The sequence below is a fragment of the Melospiza georgiana genome, chromosome 1 (assembly GCF_028018845.1).
Source record: "Melospiza georgiana isolate bMelGeo1 chromosome 1, bMelGeo1.pri, whole genome shotgun sequence".
Taxonomy (NCBI): Eukaryota; Metazoa; Chordata; class Aves; order Passeriformes; family Passerellidae; genus Melospiza; species Melospiza georgiana.
In genome coordinates this window covers 95,285,195-95,305,134 of record NC_080430.1, presented here as the reverse complement: position 1 = coordinate 95,305,134, position 19,940 = coordinate 95,285,195, and the positions used below count along the sequence as shown (strand labels likewise).

The window sequence follows — 19,940 nt, the reverse complement described above, 5'->3', positions numbered from 1 at the left end:
CTCCTGTCATATAGACAAGGAATAAAACGGAAAAGTGGATGCCATCACAGAGTTAGCCAGGAAAACTATCCCCAGCTTTTTGCTTTTTTTACATTTGGTCAAAAATAGTATTGGTCACAATTAGTAAAGGAGTTAGAAATAGCTGATGTCAAATTAAAAAGCTATTTTAAATTTTGAGTTCAGCTCCATGGAAATTCAGATAATTTCCCAGTCACCTTCTCAAAGAATTACTGAAAATAGAGGCAAAAATGACAGCAGTCTTCAAAACTGAATTGCTTTGGCTGTTGGGAGGAGTCTTTGTGGGAGGTAATTAGTCTAGAAAACAAAAAGCAGAACCTCAGAAAGCCTGTAAGCATTGGTGTTTCTGTTTCTGTAATCCTTTCCAGTGGGCAGGGGTGTGAATAGGGGGTTTGAAGGCCCAGCAATGGGTGAGAAACCCCATCTGTCATAAATGCATGTCACACAGCACGTCTCAATTCCTCACCAATGTGTGCAGCAACTGCTACAGTTTCTGAGAAAGAAGGGAAAGGTGAAAAGGCACTTACCTTTCATCTTGATGCAGAACTCCCCCAATAGGTTTTCCAGCTCTGCTTCTATGGTACACATGTTCTGTGTTGGAAAAGAGAACAGTGAGGGCAGACAAAACTTTTCTGGGGTTTATTTTTTAAGGTCTGTTTGTAAGGATAGATTCAAGATATTTTGCAATAAAATCAATCTCAGAGTCATCCTTCTTGTTTACCTAGGGGTGGCCCTAAAAATGGCAGCTATGCCTGCTTTTTTTGACACTGCAACCCTGTGCTTGCCTGCTGCTGCATGCTAATCCTCAAGATGGCAAAAGGGAAACTTTGGCCCTTGGAGTGTAACCTGTTCACTTTTCTGGTCCTCTCCAGCCAGGACTTGTGCCAACAGCAGCAGCTCTATGGTGAAGTGTCTCCCAGCATGATTTAATCTCTCAAGAAACGTGGACTACATTAAGAAAGAAGGCTGTGAGAGATGGATATTAGACCCTCTCCAGTTCTTCCTTCAGGTTTTGGAAGGTTGTCACAGCTTGTGTGCTGGGAAGTCTGCAGCACTGTTAGACTTGTTCACCATCTCCTGCCTGTTTAATAAAATAGATTTTGATCACAGCAAGTACAACACACAGAATGCCTATGTCTGTAGGCACATCATTTCCAGTCAAGCTGCCATCCCTACATCTGCAGGTGGGAAGGAGGTAGTTGGAGTTTAAGTAGGTTTGGGGCAGATTGATGCTTTTGCTTTTATGCTGCAGTTCCTAGGTATAACCCTGCTCTTATAGAGTCTAAACTGTTATTTCAAGGAACTCTTTGGGCTCATGTAACCTGTCTTTGTCAGTCATCAGGTATTCACCTGAAGAAAAAGAAATACTAATTCCTCTTTGATGAGTTTTCTTTTATTTCTGGATGAAACTCTTCCTGAAATTAGTGGCAAAGTTCCCATGGCTTTCAAACAGTGTGAGTGTGAAAAGAATGAACTGATGAGGATGTACCTCTGTGTACTCCTTGTAGCTCCTGTTGATTTCAGTCAAACTCTCTCGAGCTGCTTTGCTGGCAGGAGACATTGCAAAAGCTTGCTTCATTTTGCTGGCACCATCACAGAGACGTCTTTGGATACAATAGGCTTCATAAAGCTCATCCACCTAGTGGGAACAAGGGAAGTTTACTGAAAAAACCCCAGAAACCCCAGCAAAATAAAGCCAACACAATGAAGTAATTTGCATTAAAAGAAAACTCAGCCAAACCATTATACCCAATGGAGGAGCTGAGGAAATGAAGCTGTGATAGTGTTACAGTCTGTGGAAAAGGAACACAAGATGAAAGTAACTTCCACTGTAAAAATCTCAATAGAGCAACAGTAGATGCCAGCAATTCACCTGCTTGCCCTGCATGCCTCTAAGCATTGTTACTTGTGTTCTCCCCATCGTACCAGTGGGCAGGAATGCTGCCAGCTTCCCAAACATCTCGCTGTGGAAGAGCTCTTTAAAAGGCAACTGCAATGTCCACACTGCCAAATGCAACTGGAAGTGGTAAATGACACATTAGCAGGGCCAGCAGTGGCTCTGGTTCCTTAATATCAGCCATGGATCAAAGCTGTTGCAATATCAAACCTGTTCCAATACTACTAATAGGTAGTATTGGAAGCTGGGAGTGATATTTTGAACTTTTACTGTCCATGCTCCAGAAATTGGAGTCATACTAGGAGTCAGCACAAGTAAAGGGCTTACAAACAGCTGATGTCAAATTTTAAAAGTATTTTGAACTTCAAGTCCCCTAGACACTTACATCTAGTAATCTTCTTACACTCCCTTGACATAACTTAGGGACCCAACATATTGTCAATGCCCTGAAGTTTTGCAAAGCACAGTCACAGTCTGAAGTCACACCTGGATCTAGCTTCAGAGGAGCAATGGATTTACACACCTTGTGCTTTTCCCTCTAATCCCTGTACTGAATGCACACATTTACTACAACTGAGTAATATATGTACATATATACACAAGCTATATATAGTGGTTTTTTATTTTTATAAACTAAATCTGCCAGATACAGAAGATGTGGGTTTTCTAATCTGACTATCAGGGTAAGGAGAAGGACAGGAATGAAAGAAGCTGTCTCTTCTTTCTGCTTCTAGCATCACTCCTAAAACAGGATGATATTTGGGTTTTGCCAAAAAATTGTGAAATCAAGAGGTCACTCTGGGTCCCACAGTGCTCCTCCTCAGCAATGGATTTTCATGGCAGAATTTCTCTCTATGAAAGCATCCAGCACCTTGGCTTCATCAGTCTGTGACTTTGTGTGCTGCATTAGAGATGGGACTGATGTGACAATCCTGGCATGTTTCCGATCCCACTTTCCGAGCCTGCTTAACCTCTAACAAGAAGTGCTGTTGCTAATTTGTTTGGAACAGGACTTGTCTTCCTGATGGCTTCAAAGCCTCGGGTCAATTTTTACAAGGCTATCTTGGATAACTGGTGGCTGAAGCCTCTGACCTGAGGGCACTCCACCCAAAACAGGGATGCTTTGCAAAGTGAAAGAGTTCAGCATAAATTAATGAAGGCAAGGTAACATTTTACCATTTTGAAGTTACAAAAAAAGCTTTCTGCACTCATACTCACTCCTGTTTCTCTTGCTAGCCAGCAAGCTAAAGACAGCTACTATAAATAGATGTCACTTGGTATTTACCTCTGACATTGGAGTGGAGCCTTGGTCTGGGATTGATATCCTGCTCCTGCCCATGTGAATGTAGCTAGGACATGCTCAACTGCTCCCCAAGTATGTGGGATCTGCTGCGGTGCACCCCATCTTCCTTGGTTTGCTTCCTTTACAGAGCAGTGGCAGGTAAAAGACAGAGGGCACCTCTGTGTCCCTGATTAAATACTGCTGGAAAAACCTTTTCTGTCATTAGAAACAAAGATGTTTCTCCACCTGCCCAAGCCTGTGGGCTTTAATGCCACACACTGGTTCCTTTTGTCTCTGTTGCCATGGGTTACAGAGAGTGAACTCATGCAGTTGGCAAGCCTGAGTAACACTGACCAGCGTTACCTCTCGCGTTTGGTGCTTTTCACTCTTATTCTAAACCCAGAAACCATTAGCTCTGAGCAGGCCGAAGTGGGAAGGATTTGAATGGAAATGTTCCTTAAGTACTAATTTTTGCCATTCATGTTGCCAGCAAGGGAGTAGGTGGCTTGGGGAACAAAATCTCAGTCTATCACCTCATGATTTATATTTTTATTTTCAGCTCCAAGAGTAAGAGGACTGAAATTAAAAGGTTTGGATAGGTTGTCATAATTAGAGGACTTGAAGCTGCACAAATGCTTTTTAAATGACTCTCAAAGGACATTTCATCTGTCAAAAATAATTCATTCCTTTGTCAGGCTTAAAAAAGCAACTAATCACTAGCAGATATGTTTATAAGTAAGAGAATACACGCCATGGATTTCATCCAGCTCTAAAACGTATTAGTGTAAATCACAAGTACCTGCACCAATATTCTTACCAATGCATTCAAATGGATGTGGGCCCCAAACCATGCAGCAAAAGCATTAGCAGTGAAATCCAGGAATAAATCCAAACTAGCTGCTGTGTGTGCTAGAGATAACTGCTGAATTAAATTGCTTTCAGATGCAACTCTCCTTTTACCTCAAGTCTGACAATAAGCATGCTGTGAGATAGATTTTCCCCAGCAGGTCTCCAACCCAATGTTCTCTCTGTACCTAAAAGTATGTGGGAGTGTCTTGGGGCATGGCTGGACCTTGGGATCTATGTGGAAACCCTTTCTTTGGCTCTGACCACCAGCCTATCATGGAAAAACCAGCCAGTCCGGGAGCGGCCTCCCCAGCACAAAGGGGTAGCAGGAGGCCAAGGGTTTGTTTCCTCAATGATATAGGAACAGATGCAGAAGAAAGATGATAGGAGAGAGCTCATTACCTTGCTAATGTGGAACTCCAGCCTTCTCATGTATCTCTCAACTGCTTTGATTTGCTGAAAGAAAGAAAAAGGCAGAGGTGAGGCACCTTTAAATAAATCAGTAAGCCACTGCCATGCTAGCTGTGCTAGTCCCCATGGGTCCAAGATATTCCTCCTTAAAACACACAGGATTTCCATGACCATGAATCCAGAATCAGTTGTCCCACCCTACTACTGTTAAGCTGCTGCTGACAATGAAGTTTCTTCATTCCTTTACCTAATGCATATTTTTAAATTACATTTTCTAATTATTTTTTAAATTATAAAAAAAACCCAAAAAAACAAAAAAACCCCAAACAAACAAAAAAAAAAAAAAAAAGAAAAAAAAAGAAAAGAAAGCAGAGCTTTTTTTTAGGTTAAAAATAACGTTTTCAGTACTTTGAAATCCCATATTGATTTTGATCAGGCTTTGCATTTCAAGATCCATTGTCTTCCTTAGCAAGCTGGTTTTGAGAATAAACTCAAACTTGGCATTTTGACTGAAAAAAAAGTCAGACTTTTTCAGGAAATGTTTTTGCAAGATTTCTTTCACCCAAATTTTCCTGCAGGCAAAATATATTTTCAGTTTTTCTTTCTTCAGAACTCACAGGAGCAGGAATGAACTGGGGCTTGACCTGGATCCCCCCCAGCCCTCTGTGCACTGCTATCAGCCCCCATCTGACTGGGGGCTGGCTAAGAGAATTTGCACAAGGGAATGGATTTAATGGCTGTCAGCTGACAGAAGAAGGAAGTCTCTCCTCTGTTTCCTTCTTTGCTTGCCTGGCAGGGGTCTGTCTCTCTGTCTGTGCCATCCCAGAGCCAGTCTGACCTGGCAGACCTCAGAAAAAGGGTTGGTGGGGCACGTTTGACACCAGATCAGTGAGCACACTGTGTTTGATGCTGCATTAGTGGGCAATGCCAGAGCCCCTGGGAAGAGGAGGGGAGTGGGACTTCTTCCTTTGAAATGCAGGTGTTGGCATGGCCAGCAGATCCCTCTGAGAAAGGTTTCCATGTACATTGTAAGGATATTAATGCTTTCTTGCAAAGTGAGTGTTGAAGGGAGTAGCATACCTTATCTAAATCGTACAGGACTCCCTGCAACAGAGAACACAAAACTGATTAATTTTGCAACACAACAGCACCATGAGAAAATAGTGTTTGACACTCAGAAATCACAAACGAGACAATGACTAGAAGGGAAGAAGAGCACCAGTGCAAATTCCCTGTATCCCACACCCATCCCTTGGCTGCTCCAGCACCTCAAGAAGGCCACTGCGCACCTACACATGGAAAAGCATGGCACGTACCAGGCGGGAGTTTCTTTTCATGTCTTTTAACTGAGTAGTCAGCTTATCCAGCTCTGTCTGGTGAACTTCCAGATACTCACTGCAAACACAAACCAGAGAACGATGCATGAGCTCTGCAGCACATACCAAGCTGGCTGATGACCATCCTAAAAGAAAATCTACCTGACAAATGGCTTTCCTCACGGGATGTGTTTACAGACAAAAACTCATTTACATTGATCTGTCCTAAAAGCAGCTCCCTGATGCCTTTTTGGGAATAAATAGGAGCCCACTTATTTAACTGTGTAAGAGCTTGGTGCTCTCTTTACACTGAACAACCAGTTTCAAGTAAGCTAATCTGCTGCTCAGTTTATGGGCTGGTGCCTTCCAGTCGCTACGCCTGTATCTGGCTGATTAAAGCCCTGTTATCATCTGGGATGTTATCTGAAAGGCAATACAAGCCTTTGATAGGACTCTAGGAAACTCAGGGGAAAAAAAAATCTGATGCTGAAATCCCAGACTGGGAGCTTTTCTCAAAATGTGAATGGAAATGGGATTCTGCCTCCTGTATTCCTGTTTCCCATACAAATATTTTAGATACTAAGTGTCACAATCCAGACTTCCTCTTATGAGGAAGGATCCCTGCTTTTGTTTCTCTAAAATGTCACAGAAAGCTTCAGTCACCAAGCAGGATAAAAGCTCTTACTCCAGGCCACTCTTCAGGGCTCGGTAGACCTCTTCCATCCTTTTAGGCTGGGGTTCTTTGGGCGTGGTGCTGTTCTTATGGCCCAAATTATGCATTTTCTTCACCTTTGCTTGGGGCTTCTTGAGTGCTGAGGAATTTTCAATAAAGGAGTTACACCTGCAAAATGAACATCAAAGAAGAAGAAATCCCTATAAATCATAGAAATCTCAAAGGAGTTTAGCTTGAAGAAATCTTGTGATATTATCTCTGCTAGCAAAAAATGAATCTGCTTCTGTGCCTGCCCATTAAAGGTCTGCATTTCTTTATGGGTTAAGAATCTGAGCAGCCTGGGATATGTGCTTCCCAAGATATAACTGCTTATCTGGAAATGCAAGGCCGAGTCTGAGGCTCATCAGACATTTCTCTGTCTTACATTATGCCTGTCCTAACTCACATTAGAGAGTCCATGAGAGAGCTGAGCCACATCCAGGTGCTAAAAAGAAAGGGGAGCCCAGATAATCTCAGGTATAAAGCCTGCAGATCCTAAGGAAGATTGGGATTTGATTGAGTTTCTGGAGAACAGCATCACAGGTCTTGAGTATGCAGGGCATGGCAAAGTGAGGACGGTTGGGCTGCATACAGGTGCCTCTTTTGGGGGCTTTGGTTTGCCAGCATCTAACAACCACCATTGACTTGGGCTGACAATGGGAAGCCCTTTGCCTACTGTTACTCCTCAGTTGCTAACTGGTGGTCTGGCACTGGGAGACTACACAAGTTAAAATCAATTGTAAAGTAGCCTCTGGGAGCATCCAGGACTGCATGGCTTGGGCATGCCTGATTCAAAGCCCTAAGTCCTGTGTAGCTAAGTGGCAGTGCACAGAAAGGCTCCAAGCCAAGCTCAGGGAAACAGCTTTGTTTTGGATTCGTGGTGGTGCTGCAGCGAGACAACTATCTTTTAGGCAGCAGTGGTCTTAAACAGGAGGTGATGGCAAGTGTATATGTGCAGTGTTCCTGCACATTTCACATGTTGAAAAGATCACTGCATAAGTTAAAACTGTTCTCTGAAATTCTCTCACAGCTCTGAGGCATGTGAGGAAGCCCTGCATTAATGGGGGAGAGGCAAACAGGCCAAGGGTAACGCCTTAGTTATACAAAAAATATAGACACATTTTAGCCTAGGACATTTTATTTGGCAGAGAGTCAGAAAGATAGAAGTCCTCTCTCACCTCCTTTCCCCCTTTCATCCCCTAAAGCCCAGAAGTCCCTTACAGCCCGATTTTGAAATTCCCCTTAGAGAGCAAGGGCACTTGCCTGGACCGTCTTTCCTGAAGCCCGCTGAAGCCAGCGAAAGACTGACTTCTAATAATCCCATTAGGACCTCCTGGGGAGAATGAATGTGATCCTATTGACATGATGTCAGAGAGCCTTGGAGATATTCCTGAAAAACAACAGAAAGCATGTCAGTGAGGGTGGAATTACAGTAAAAGGCAGGCAGTGAGGCCAGACAGCCTGGTGTCCATCCCTGACATTAAGGGGTACCTGAACCCCACGAAGGGCTGCAAGCCAGGGCACAAATCTGTGTGCATTTCCAAATCATGCCCACTCAAAACCAAAACAATCCTATTCAAACTTCTGACTTCCAGCCCAGAGTCTACTGAAAAATGCATCAGAAACACAAAGAGGGTCTGGATGTGGGTCTAGAAACCAGATACTTCAATGCGATAATCCCAATGCCATCTCCAATTTCTGACAGGCCAGGCATGCTTCACCCCCAGCCCCAGCATCCTGATCTGTCCTGGGAATTATTATGGGAGCGTGGAGAGCTCTTGGAGGTGCTCACCATCACTGCAAAGTGTGATTATACACAGTAATAATTTTTAAAAGGATTGATACATCATGAATGCCCTGCAGCTCCCCTTTGATCCTTGCTCCCATGGCTGCTCAGCCCAGGGGCTGCTGAGAAGGAAGACACAGTGGCTGTGTGTGCAGCCATGACATGCCGTGATGAGAGGGATGCCCTCCACTGTGAAGAGAGAGGAGTAAACAAGCTCCAGGCACTGTATGCTCTGCATTTCATGTGTCTGGCTGGGGGGAGCTCAGCAGGGAGGAAGCCCTTGCCCTCTGTGTGCTCATTTCCAATGCCCAGCTTGGCATCTGCACTAAACTAGGATGATTTCAATCCATCCACAAATAAATAGCAGAGAAGTGCTACGGTTCACAGCAGCTCTGTCTGCTGCCACAAGGGAAAATGGGGACACCTTTGTCTTCCTTTTCTCCTTAATCCACTGTTTTTCTTGTCTCTGCCCTTGGCAGACAATTAAATTGATTTTTCTGCTGGCTTGGTTTTGTGCTGCTCTGGTAAGAGGAGTGGCCCCACCAATTTGTGAGGAGCACCAAGGCCAACACAGGCCAGGCAGCAGGAGGAAAATGGGGATGCTGGAGAAGAGGGAGTTGGTCAGCGGGTGCTGCCAGACATGGCTCCCCCATCCTGCAGGACCCATCCTCTCACTGCCTCCATCCTTCCTGGGATGTCAGTTCAGCTGATGACACCACTGTGCTGTGAAACGGACTGAGAAACTAGGCCAGCTTAAAAATAACCTGACAGAAAATGAAGAAGAGGGGTTTTAGCAGTTCTTTTCCATCTATTTTAAAAGCTGGACCCAGCCTGCCCCATGGCTCCAGTTCATTTCACTCCAGTAGCTGGGCTGAGGGATGAGCTTGGTAATGAAGCAGGATGGCATGGCAGGGGCTGGAGCTGCCTGCAGGCAGTGGAGCTGATGTTCTGTGAAACTCTGACCTACAGGGCTGAGGGGGTGACAGCAAGTCTAAATCGCTCTCTCATCCCCACAGGTCAGGAACGACTGAGAGTGCCCAATAAAACAGCCATTTGTGAAAGCCAGACATCTACACTGTGAGCCTTCACAACTGAACATATTTATTAATGATAAGCACCAGAGCTACGTGCTGCTTGCATGGCAAACATTCACTGCAGAAAGCAAATACGTGGGGAAACATTGTGCACTGCTCAGTTATATTTAATTTGGAGCATTAAACTGGGCAAATATTCTTTAGGGTGGCAGTGGGTGCCATGGCAAACTACTGTTTCTCTTTGGAGGAGACTGCATTGCCCAAGGAGCAGCTTTGTCAGGAATATTTCTGCAAGAACATTGCCAGAAACACTTCTTCCAATCCTAGCATTGCCAGCACTACTGCTAATGAGACATTTTCTCTATTGCACAACCCAACCAGAGTACATCTTCCTGTTTTGGAAGTGAGGGCTGTCCCCCTGACTGAACAGCTACAGAGATACCACATGGGGTGCAGTGAAAGACAGCTTTCTCCCTCCCTGTGGTCAGCAGGCAATGGTACTTCACCATTCATGTCCCTGCCTAGCCCAGATGCAGCCCACTAAGCTCAGAGAGTTTAACCACAGCAAGGATGAATCCCTGGGACACAGAAGCTGCTTTCAGGCAGAGCAGGACCATGAGCACCTGTGTTGGGCACAAACCCACGGAAAGGGGAGAGCATGGAGGAGCAGAGAGGCTCTGGAGCTGCTGCTCCTCACCAACTCAGAAGATACCAGAAAATTCTCAGAAGATACTTTGGCTAACTTACACAGGGATAAACATGCTCCAGCCACAGCTGGAGGTACTTGAGTCTTTGCTCACTGAGAGCCCAAATTTGGCTCTGTACTCACCCCTACATGCATGAGGCTCTCTGCACACCTCTGCAGGGCTGAGCTGTGCTCAGGTTTGCAGATACCTGGCACAGCACTTGCCAGAAGGCATTTTGCAGCTTCCAGGGTCAAACCTCACATCCCTATAGACTGTAGAGAGTTTCCCTCTCCCAGATTATGCCTAACAGTTCAAACTGCACAGAGAGCCACCTCCTGCGAGACAGAGCGGAAACCACCCGACCACAGCATTCTGGGGGCTGCACAGCAAGCTCCCTTTGGGTGTGCAAATAACCTTTAGACAATTAGGCTGCAATCTGCATGCTACCATACAAGGATTTGCATCAAAATTCTGGTCCAGAGTGCCAAGGAGCAGAAAGAAAATCCCTTGCAAGTGTTCAGTACTTGCACGGCTTGACAGGATGATTAACACACACACCCTGACAACATCTGGAGACCTAGGAGGAGCTAAACAACACTGACAGTCAGAGGAGATTTAGCAGCCTAAACACCAACAATTCCTCAAAAAATAAGAGAGATAAAACAAAACTTGAACTTGGGTGCTAATCACAACCACACTGACTATGAAAAGGGCTTTAGATTCAAAACTGTTGTGAAAATGCTAGCATCTTCTGCATGATGTCTCTTCTCTATTAACATGATCAGAACACTAATGGCTTTCACTCTGAACAGAATCTTAAGTGTCCAAATCTGACTGTGCAGAAACACTGGAACTGTTTTGATTTTCTTTTCCTTTGGGCAAACTTAAAAAATAAATAATCTTGGAAAAGGAATGTACTTATTTATTTTCTTTATTTTGCTCAAGCACTCAGATGGCTTTAAAAGGCTTTAGTAGCTAAGACTATCCCCAAGATACTAGAAAAATGTGCAAGAAGTGCAATTGAAATGCAAATTGAAGACCTGCCTGGAGCTACTTTTGCTTTGCTTCTGCATAAAATGGTCAGAACCCATAGCCCAGATAGGCTTGTGGCCTCTCCCTATATATTATATATAATCTTGGTGAATAATGTATGTTTAATTTCTGTACAGAAGAAAACTGAGATAAAAGGAGGTAGCAGTAGGAACTGGTGAAATCCCCCAGTTCTGTTCAGTTATTTTCCATTGGTCAGGTAAAAGGTTGACTCTATTGTACCAACACCATCTGTTCTTAAGATTTAGACTAATATTCATAATATGACATCTCAGACACTTCCAACCAACCTCAGAAAATTGCAGACCCTGCATCAGCCCCTTGGCCCAGATTCCCAGAGACAATGGCTGCATATGGGCTCTGCATCGATGGATTATTAATGATACCCATCTTGCAAATACACTTTGAGTGATGAGTATCTGTCATGTTGTTGTGATACCCTCTGCTGAGAGGCGTTTCTCTTCCTGCCTCTTAAACCATTCACAGGTCTCTCTGCTATCAACTACATAAACCTACCTCTGAATTTAATAGTACAGCTGTATCCTGATGATCTGCATGACTGCAGTTGCTAGTATAATTTCAGCAAGGCTCAGCCCCTGAGGGCTCACCCAGCTCTCTTACTGACCTGATGGGTATCCCCACAGCTGAACACTGCTAAGGGCATTCTGGTGCTATGCCAAGGGAGCGATCGAGTTTCTCAGTCTACATTTAGCACTTATATGATATAATGCTACTGTCTTCTACATGCAATATAAATATTGCTCTCAATATAATGCAAGTTGCACATCTAAAATGATATTAAATGCTTCTGTGATTTGAGAGGTCCCCTTCAGCAGTGGATATAATGACTACACTTACACTTTTAAATCTATATAGTTAATGAACCAGGGATGTTTCATTTTAAAAAGACAGCAGTCTCCTTACTGCTAATATAAGCATGCCCTGTGTAGAAGTATAATTAATATAATTAGTACTGCCCATACTAAGTGCACAGCAGTTGAATGATGAGCCCATCAGTGAGTCAAGGGATAAGGTGAAATCCTATCAGTACTCCTCTGCCCTATTCGCTGACAGCTTGCAGCACAGAATGGCAGACAATTGATGATGTCTCTGTCCCCAGGGAAATAAAAGTCCCCTCTCTCAGCTCTTCTTTCAGTCTGGAAATGGGGAAGCAGCTGAGCCTGAGCTAATGAGTGGGGAAAGGACAATCACTTTCACAGGGCTGCCCTCTCTTCATCACCCTCAGCATAGGCCTCTACCTCCCACAGTGCCAAAATATTTGATAAACAGTACTTGATTCAAACTAAGAGGGAAAATTCAGGCTGAAACATATTTGCTAAATCTAGTTTAACTTTTGCACAGCCTTTTTTTCTTTGCTTCTTTCCCATGACCAGTTTGGAGATGGCATTTTTTGCTCACCACATGACAAGGGGAAGTTGGTTTTGCTAGACATGTTCTAACAGCCATGTAAAGCTGCAATATACAGTGGTGAGGGTGCCCTTAATTCCTCCTGTTCTGTGTAGCAGCTACAGTTATGGCTCCAGGTCTAGAATTTGCTGTAATTTGTAAGGGAGCTGTCAGCAGCTGAGGCTTCGAGAACACTTCAGAATTACGTATAATTGCTGATTAAATGGGAATGTGGGATAGGGCTGAATGACTGAAAGCATCCATGATCATCCTTTCTTCCTATATTATTTTCTTGTGTGACACATGGTTCAAGGTCCATACTGGACCTAAGGAGAGGTAGTCCCTGCAGTGAGGTGGTTTCTATGTTGATCTATGATGGTCTGCAGGCTGCCTGTTAAAAATCAAGTGATAATTATCTAGGTTAGGGTGAGCTGAGGGGGCCCACTAACTAACATGAGTGAATGGCTACAAAAGGCAACCAATTCTGTTTGCTGTGCTAGGAACATTTCTTACCTGCAAACCCGGGGTATGTCTGACAAAAGAGCAGATATCTTTGTGACTAATGAAAGAAAAGAACATTTTCCTCTCTCATCTATGCCAAGGTCTATATGCTGCTTAGTGGGCTGGCTGGCCTACAAAGGAGACAAACTTTTGAATGCAATGAGATCACAATTAGGACCATGCATCTCTCCAAAAGACAACCACAATAAGGGAAGGAACTGTTATGCCCTAGTAGTCATGTCATACTCCAAAACAGCCAAATCTTTCTGCTTTGCACTCGTAAGCCCAAAGAGCAAAATGAAATTCTAAACTAACACACGTTCACAGTGCCAAGCTCATTCAGTGCACCTTCAATTCATGCTCCTTGCTTTTGTAGCCTGAGTCTAGTAATTTTTAATATTTATTTTCCAACTTCCTTCTGATTTAGCTGAATCACTTTGGCAATACAAGGCCAGCATGGCCAGTAGCCCAAATAACCACCTGGAATTTATGATTTTCATGCTTCCTAGCCTCCCAGAAGGTACAGAGGCATGCGTCTTGGATGAGAAAATAGACATCATTAAAAACATTTGGGTTTTTAAACATAAAAATTTGACAGTGCTAAGTGGATAAGAGTACTCAGGAGCACTATAAAAACTTTCACAAGAAATTTAATTCTTGCACAAGACTTTTTACACTTTCAGGACAAAAACTCTTAAGCATGAGTGAGCAGGCTCACAATTTCTGTATGTGTCAAGAAGATTTCTGTGGGGTGAGGGACTCCTGGAAGCACCTGTAGAAAGGTGTCTTCTGTTGGTCACTCAATCACACAAATTACAACCTTCATGGCACTTTATCCTCCCTTGTGCAGGGCAGCATTTGCTAGAACTGCACAGACATGTGAGCTCCATCTGAAGAACTATTCTTGGTTGCCAGAATAAAATCATGTGCATTTGTTCCACCCAAGCCCAAGGCTTAGAGATATTCCTAAATAGTAGCATATGGCTGCACCGACAGCACACTTCCCGAGCCTACATCAGCCGGTGAAAGGCCAGCACACCCGTGAGCTCCACGCGTTAATTTTAGTGCACAGAACGAGCCACGTGGGCTTCCCCACACGGCTGAAGAGCAGTGCTGCACAGAGAAGGAGCTGCAGCTGAGATGGAGCCCCCTCCTTCAAACAAGACATGTGGGAGCACATGGGACACGCTTGGGTGGGCATCAAAGCCATTGGCAGCCACAGCACAGGAAGGGAAACTTCTGCCCCGCCTCTTGCAGCAGCAAGAATCTCAGCTGAGCCCACTGCAGCTCATCCTGCTCTCCCTGAGGTGGTCTCTTCCATGTCTCACCATGGACATCCTCAGCACTGACTGTCCTGCAGGATCTCTCTGAAGGTTTGAGCACACTTCTCACTGATGACTTTATGTCCATCAGAGACACCCACAGTGATTCTTGTATTAGCTGTATTTCAATACCTTCAATTCAGGTGGATTCTGTTCTTGCAATGCACAAAGAAATGTTTATGCAGCTGATGCATCTTTTATAGCTCTTAAGCCCACAGCTGGGAGCTTTACTTTTTCATGCAGAAATCCCCGCAAGTGAGCACAAGCCGCCATTACCCGTTTCTAATAAATGAAAATGTATTTCAGTACCAAATTTCAGCTTTTGTTGCAAATTGTAACAAGCCTTAGGAAAAAGGCTTGTACTTTATGGCTTGATTTCTGTAAGAGCATTTTAAATGTTGCATGTAAGGGCATTTTCAATTCAAATGCTAGCTCATCACTAGACATCCTGACCAGAAATACAAATTGTCTACCATCTGGAACAGCCCATGCTGTTCTTCTGCTCCTCCTACCCAAACTAGATGATGTACATGAACCTTTTTATTGCATAAAAAGCAACAGAATAGTAAGAAGAAAGCTACCAGTCCAGGTCAAGAGCAAAATGGTAAAGTAGATATGGCTGTAAGTGCATAGAACCTGAATAGCTGATGCTCCCACTGCAATATATTAGCTGCATATATTCAGTAAGTCATCTCTCACACCAGTCTAGGTACCAAAGTACATGTGAGGACTTTGCATTTCATTTTATGTTTCTTGTAAAACATGCCTTTGCCTCTAATTCCCATTACCTCACAGAACACAGAAATAAGGATTGGCAGTGGCTAAGGTGAAAGCAGCACTCTTTTTGTTTCATACCACACACAGTCAGCCTTCTTCCTCCCCTTTTTGCAGCTACTCCCCCAGAGCTCTCAGTGCAATGCCCCCATTCCTCTGTTTTTGTTGCCAGGGAGCCTCTGCTTAACCTTCCTTCAGAGAAAGACCCACACTGCACCTTCCCCTTGGTATAGCTGAAAACCCAAGGAGAGGGAAATGCAAATGAGTTATTTCACTGTAATAAACCCAAGGAAAATAAACTTGATCCTAAATGGCTCCGCACACAACAGATGGGTTCATGGCAGCTGACCTCCTTTTTTTTTTTTCAGTTCCAACATTTATTTCACACTGGTGGCTGGGGTGAGCATGCGCAGGAGCCCACATGGAGCCCTCCCTAATCTTGCTCCCTACATCATTAGAGACATGGGGCAATCGTATTCAGCTTGCATTAGCATAAATAAGCAAAATTTGGTGTTGTACTTATGAGTGTGGCTGAGGGATCAGAATCTGACCATCTAATTACATTTGACATTCATTTATCTCAAACCCACCCCAGTATGCAGAATTATCTTTGATTAGAAGTCAACTCCAATTCTACTCATCACTGATAATTCTTTGTGTCAATGTAAGATTTAATTAAAAACGAAGTCCTACTGCCATTCAAGTGCTGGCAAATAATCTAAAGAAAAAGCACTGCTAAAACCCAACTGAGAACAATCCTCTCGTGCTTTAAATCCACCTTGCACAAAATCCCTAACAAGCGGTTCAGCAGAGTGGCCTGAGCACACAATTAACCACACTGTCATTGGGGCAGCACTGCACAGTCATAAAGGTGCAAGACTCTGGGCAGCTCTGTTATCTACCCCTGCATCAGGAGATAAACTACAAGGAGCAACCTTGTGAGCAGTAAGACTAGCAGGATGAAAAACAGGTTGTGGGAACTCCTCCAGCCAGGAGCAGCCTGACTACTTCTCTACCTCTTTTAGCATAGGTCTGGTTGGCCACAGATGTTGGGTGGAATTTTAATTTCTTAGCTCAGACCACAAGAAGTGACCAACTGATTACCCATTTTGGCAAGCACTAGCATTAGGGGAGGCCTAGGAACCGGTGAGTGCTGCGGGTGGTCTCCCTTCACCCTTACTGACTAACAGGAACATCTGGAGTAACAGGCCCAGGAGTCCAACTAAGCACAAGTGGAGTAAGACAGCCCTGATGTCAACAGATACAGCTCCAGTGGGAGTCCTTTGGCAAAATCCATGATGAATCTGAGCAGTGACCTACATTTGCATGTCAAGTGTAAGCAGCACAGAGTGGCTTCACTTTCTCAGACTGTGCAAGGAATGAATACAAAAATCTTCTCCATGACAGGAGAAAAAAAGCAATGGCTAGGAAAGTTGTCCTTGAGAATGCTGATTTCTTTAATTACTTTGTACCAATATTTTTGCTGCTTTACAACCCTCATTTAATGCAGATGGCAGCAGCAGAGGCAAGGACAGCGAGCTGAGGTTACCATTTCTTTGCATCTGCAGGAATGTAAAGGCATCAAGTAAACACATGCAGAATGGTTTGGGTAACCAGTGGGCTGCTCTAGAGATTATTTGTTTTCCCTCAGCCAAGACAGACAAACTGGCTGTTCTCAGTATCCACTCCAGGTACGCTCTAATATAAGCATGAGTGAGCTAAATTAAACAAGTACGCCAGGCTTTTCATCCCTGAAAGGAAAGTAAAACATCATTGTTGTCAAATCCCTTCAGCCACTAATGAGATACAAACGCTTTGCTGCTCCTCTTTAAATACATGGGATTAGGGTGACTTAAAACTCCGTGGATGTTTATACGATCATTCTATTTCCAGAAGTGTCGTAATGGCACACTGCTCCCTAAAATACTGTGAAAGATACACTGTTACATGTCCTAGGATGAAGATCTTTAAAGCTGGATGTTCTTCTTCCAGACATGAGCATTGCAGAAATGGATTTATTTAATCTTTTTGACACCTTACAAGTGTGGCCCCTTAAAGAGCATTGCCATAAAAGTCCTGTGTTACTTCATTTACATTTGGTTATAGCATCTGTCTGAAGCTCTCTTGCAGTACATCAGGTAGCTGAACACTGTCCATGCACAACCAAGAACGGCTGTCTGCTCTGATGCAACTCGCTTGTCTCTTGGCTTCAGCTCATTTTAAAATTCAAAACTTCAGTCTTCTCACATACATGACTTTATGGAATTTTATTTAAAGTTATGGCAGAGTTTATTATTCTCTTGGCTACAGTATTTTAAGCTTAAAAAACCTCTTCAAGGGACAGGATATAAGAGTACATATCTAATACCATCAAATAGCCTAAACTTCTCCCAAAACACCATCATTTTCTCTGGTCAGGATCATTAAAGGATTTGTAAGAAGCATCTGAAAGAGCATAATGGGGTACGGGTCTATGCCAGGGTCCCTCTTGGGAAAAGCTTGTGTTTGTGACACTGGAAAAAGAGGGCTGATGACCAACAGGGCAGCTGAGCAAAACAGAAAAGGAGATTGCTATGTGCAGACTGCCAGAAGACACAGCTATCCTAACCCTGTCCCACACAGTTATCTTATACCAGGTATCCACAAAAAGAGCAGAACAGCTTTATAAACACGCAAGTGTTTACAGGAACCACATCTAGAGTTTTAGGCAGACCTTCTCTCCTTGCCACCACTTTGTGAAACCACATTTCATTTCAACACTTATCAAGATGACTCAACAATGTGCAACTGGAGCCCAGAAAGCCAGCAATATTCTGTGCTGCATCAAAAGCAACATGGGCAGCAGGGTGAGGGACACTGCCCCTCCGCTCTGGTGAGACCCCATGTCAAGTACTGCATCCACATCTGGGGCCCTCAGCACAGGAAAGACATGGACATGCTGGAGTGAGTCCTGAGGAGGGCACAGACAGGATCAGAGGGATGGAGCACCTCTCTTACAAAGACAGGCTGAGAGAGGTGGCAAAGAGAAGGCTCCAGAGAGACTGGATTGTAGCCTTTCAGTACTTGAAGGAGGCTCATAAGAAAGGTCAAACTCCTCAGCAGGCCCTGTAGTAACAGGACAAGGGGCAATCTTTTATAACTAAAAGAGGGTAGGTTTAGACTAGATAAAAAGAAGAAATTTTTTACAATGAGGGTGTTGAAACACTGGAAAATCTACAACAGAGTAGCTGCAGATGCTCCATTCCTGGAAACATTTGAGGTTGACTTGGACTCTACATTGAACAAACCTGGTCTACTGGAAGGTGCTCATGATAGGGGCAGGATTGGAACAAGATGGCCCTTAAAGGGCCCTTCCAACACAAACCATTCTTCAACTCTGAGTTTCTCAGCACAGAAAAGCTGTTCCATCTTGTCTCTGCAATGGCTTGGCAAAGGAGGTTACGTTGAACAGTCACTGGCACAGTTCTGGTTTGGGCCAGACAGGGCTTTCTTACACAACTACTGTGCATATTTTGGGAAGCATGGACCAAAGATCATTCCCAAAGCAGTGCTGATGTACTTTCCTCCTCTGAAAGGCAGGGGAGCTTAATGCCATAGATACAGGCTGGTCTGTGCCTGCTGCTGTTTCTGCCCAAAAACATTCACAAACACCTGTAGTTTGCTGTCACAGACAAAACCAATACAAACCCGATGAAACCCTTAAATCTACAGCAGGTATTTCTAGTCAGGGTTAATTAATAAATTTAATTTGTAGTGGACATTAAACAAAATCAAATCCCGAGTTTAAAATGCCATATCCTGCAGCTATGCTATAGGATTAGTTACCATTTGAGTTTTCTAGACACAGAGACATTACAGATAAATCGAGCATGAACCAAAAAGATCTGACAGGGCTTTTGTCACTGAACTACAAGGTAATTATCTTGTGTAACTTTTCATTACACAAATTAAGGCAGTGCATCTTGGCACATCCCTGCTATTCCACAGTATGCCATTTAAAAGAAAGATCTACTGGGGCCATTGCAGGTTAATGACAAGCTTTTAGGAATGACCCCATGGCTTGTCCTCTGCTGCCCTTCCTTTCTTCTTTCCTTCTCTGTTGATTTCTGCATTTTCCTATTCATGTCATATTAACAGACCATCATTAAGGATATAAGAAAAGGATATCATGGCTTTTCATGAGGATGGAAAATTATTTTGCCCCTTTGCCAATGGAGGCAATTGTCTTCCTCAGCTGGTGGCAGCACGGCATGCCCACAAGAAATACAGAGCCTGGAAGAACCTTGCGTACAGGGTTCAGTTTAAGATAGGAGTTGCTACACTGGATCCACTGCCACCACCTTCTCTACTAGGAAGGAAGATTGTTTTCTTTTTAAGGGTAGAGCTAGGAGAGAATGGGAAAAAAGCAACCCTTTGCTAGTTAACTGCATATGAAAAGCCATCTAACATTCAGAGAACTTCTGTTTTCAGTGTAGGGCATGGAAATCAAATGTATTGAAAGCACTTCCAGTCCAGCACCTGCATGATGGAACAAGTCTTTGTGGTCCAGCTGTCCTCTGGGGAGATGATGACAACATTTCCCTCTGATTTCGAAGAAAGCAAAGCCCTAGTTTATGCAGGCAGAATTTTAAGCTGATTATTCTCTGGCCTCAGCTGAGTCTTAGCATTTTTAATATAGCTTTTGTTTGGTTTCGTGTAGCACAGATGACTTACTGCAGTGAGCAACTCCAGCTCCCGGCTTTATTAATCTGAACATCTAAAAAACTAAACATTCTTCTCTGTTTATTTTAGCAAAGATCTCTTCTTATACACAAGATTTTATGTATATCTAAGTACATGTGATCTGCAAGTGTCACACTGAATTCAAGAAAAAGCCTTGTGAATCAAAGAGCACCTCA

The 19,940-nt window shown here is 43.7% G+C and overlaps 1 protein-coding gene across 3 annotated transcripts in view; it reads right to left on the bottom strand.

Moving 5' to 3' along the window:
- RIPOR2 (RHO family interacting cell polarization regulator 2) overlaps nucleotides 1-19,940 on the bottom strand; it is a 52,204-nt gene that overhangs the window by 26,272 nt on the left and 5,992 nt on the right. For all 3 annotated transcript variants that reach the window (XM_058028312.1, XM_058028328.1, XM_058028320.1), the window contains exons 2-8: nucleotides 7,746-7,872; nucleotides 6,456-6,611; nucleotides 5,771-5,849; nucleotides 5,535-5,558; nucleotides 4,446-4,499; nucleotides 1,508-1,657; nucleotides 546-609 (exon numbers count right to left, since the gene is read on the bottom strand). In XM_058028312.1, coding sequence (XP_057884295.1) covers nucleotides 546-609; nucleotides 1,508-1,657; nucleotides 4,446-4,499; nucleotides 5,535-5,558; nucleotides 5,771-5,849; nucleotides 6,456-6,611; nucleotides 7,746-7,872 — 654 coding nt within the window. The remainder of the gene's footprint in view (nucleotides 1-545; nucleotides 610-1,507; nucleotides 1,658-4,445; nucleotides 4,500-5,534; nucleotides 5,559-5,770; nucleotides 5,850-6,455; nucleotides 6,612-7,745; nucleotides 7,873-19,940) is intronic.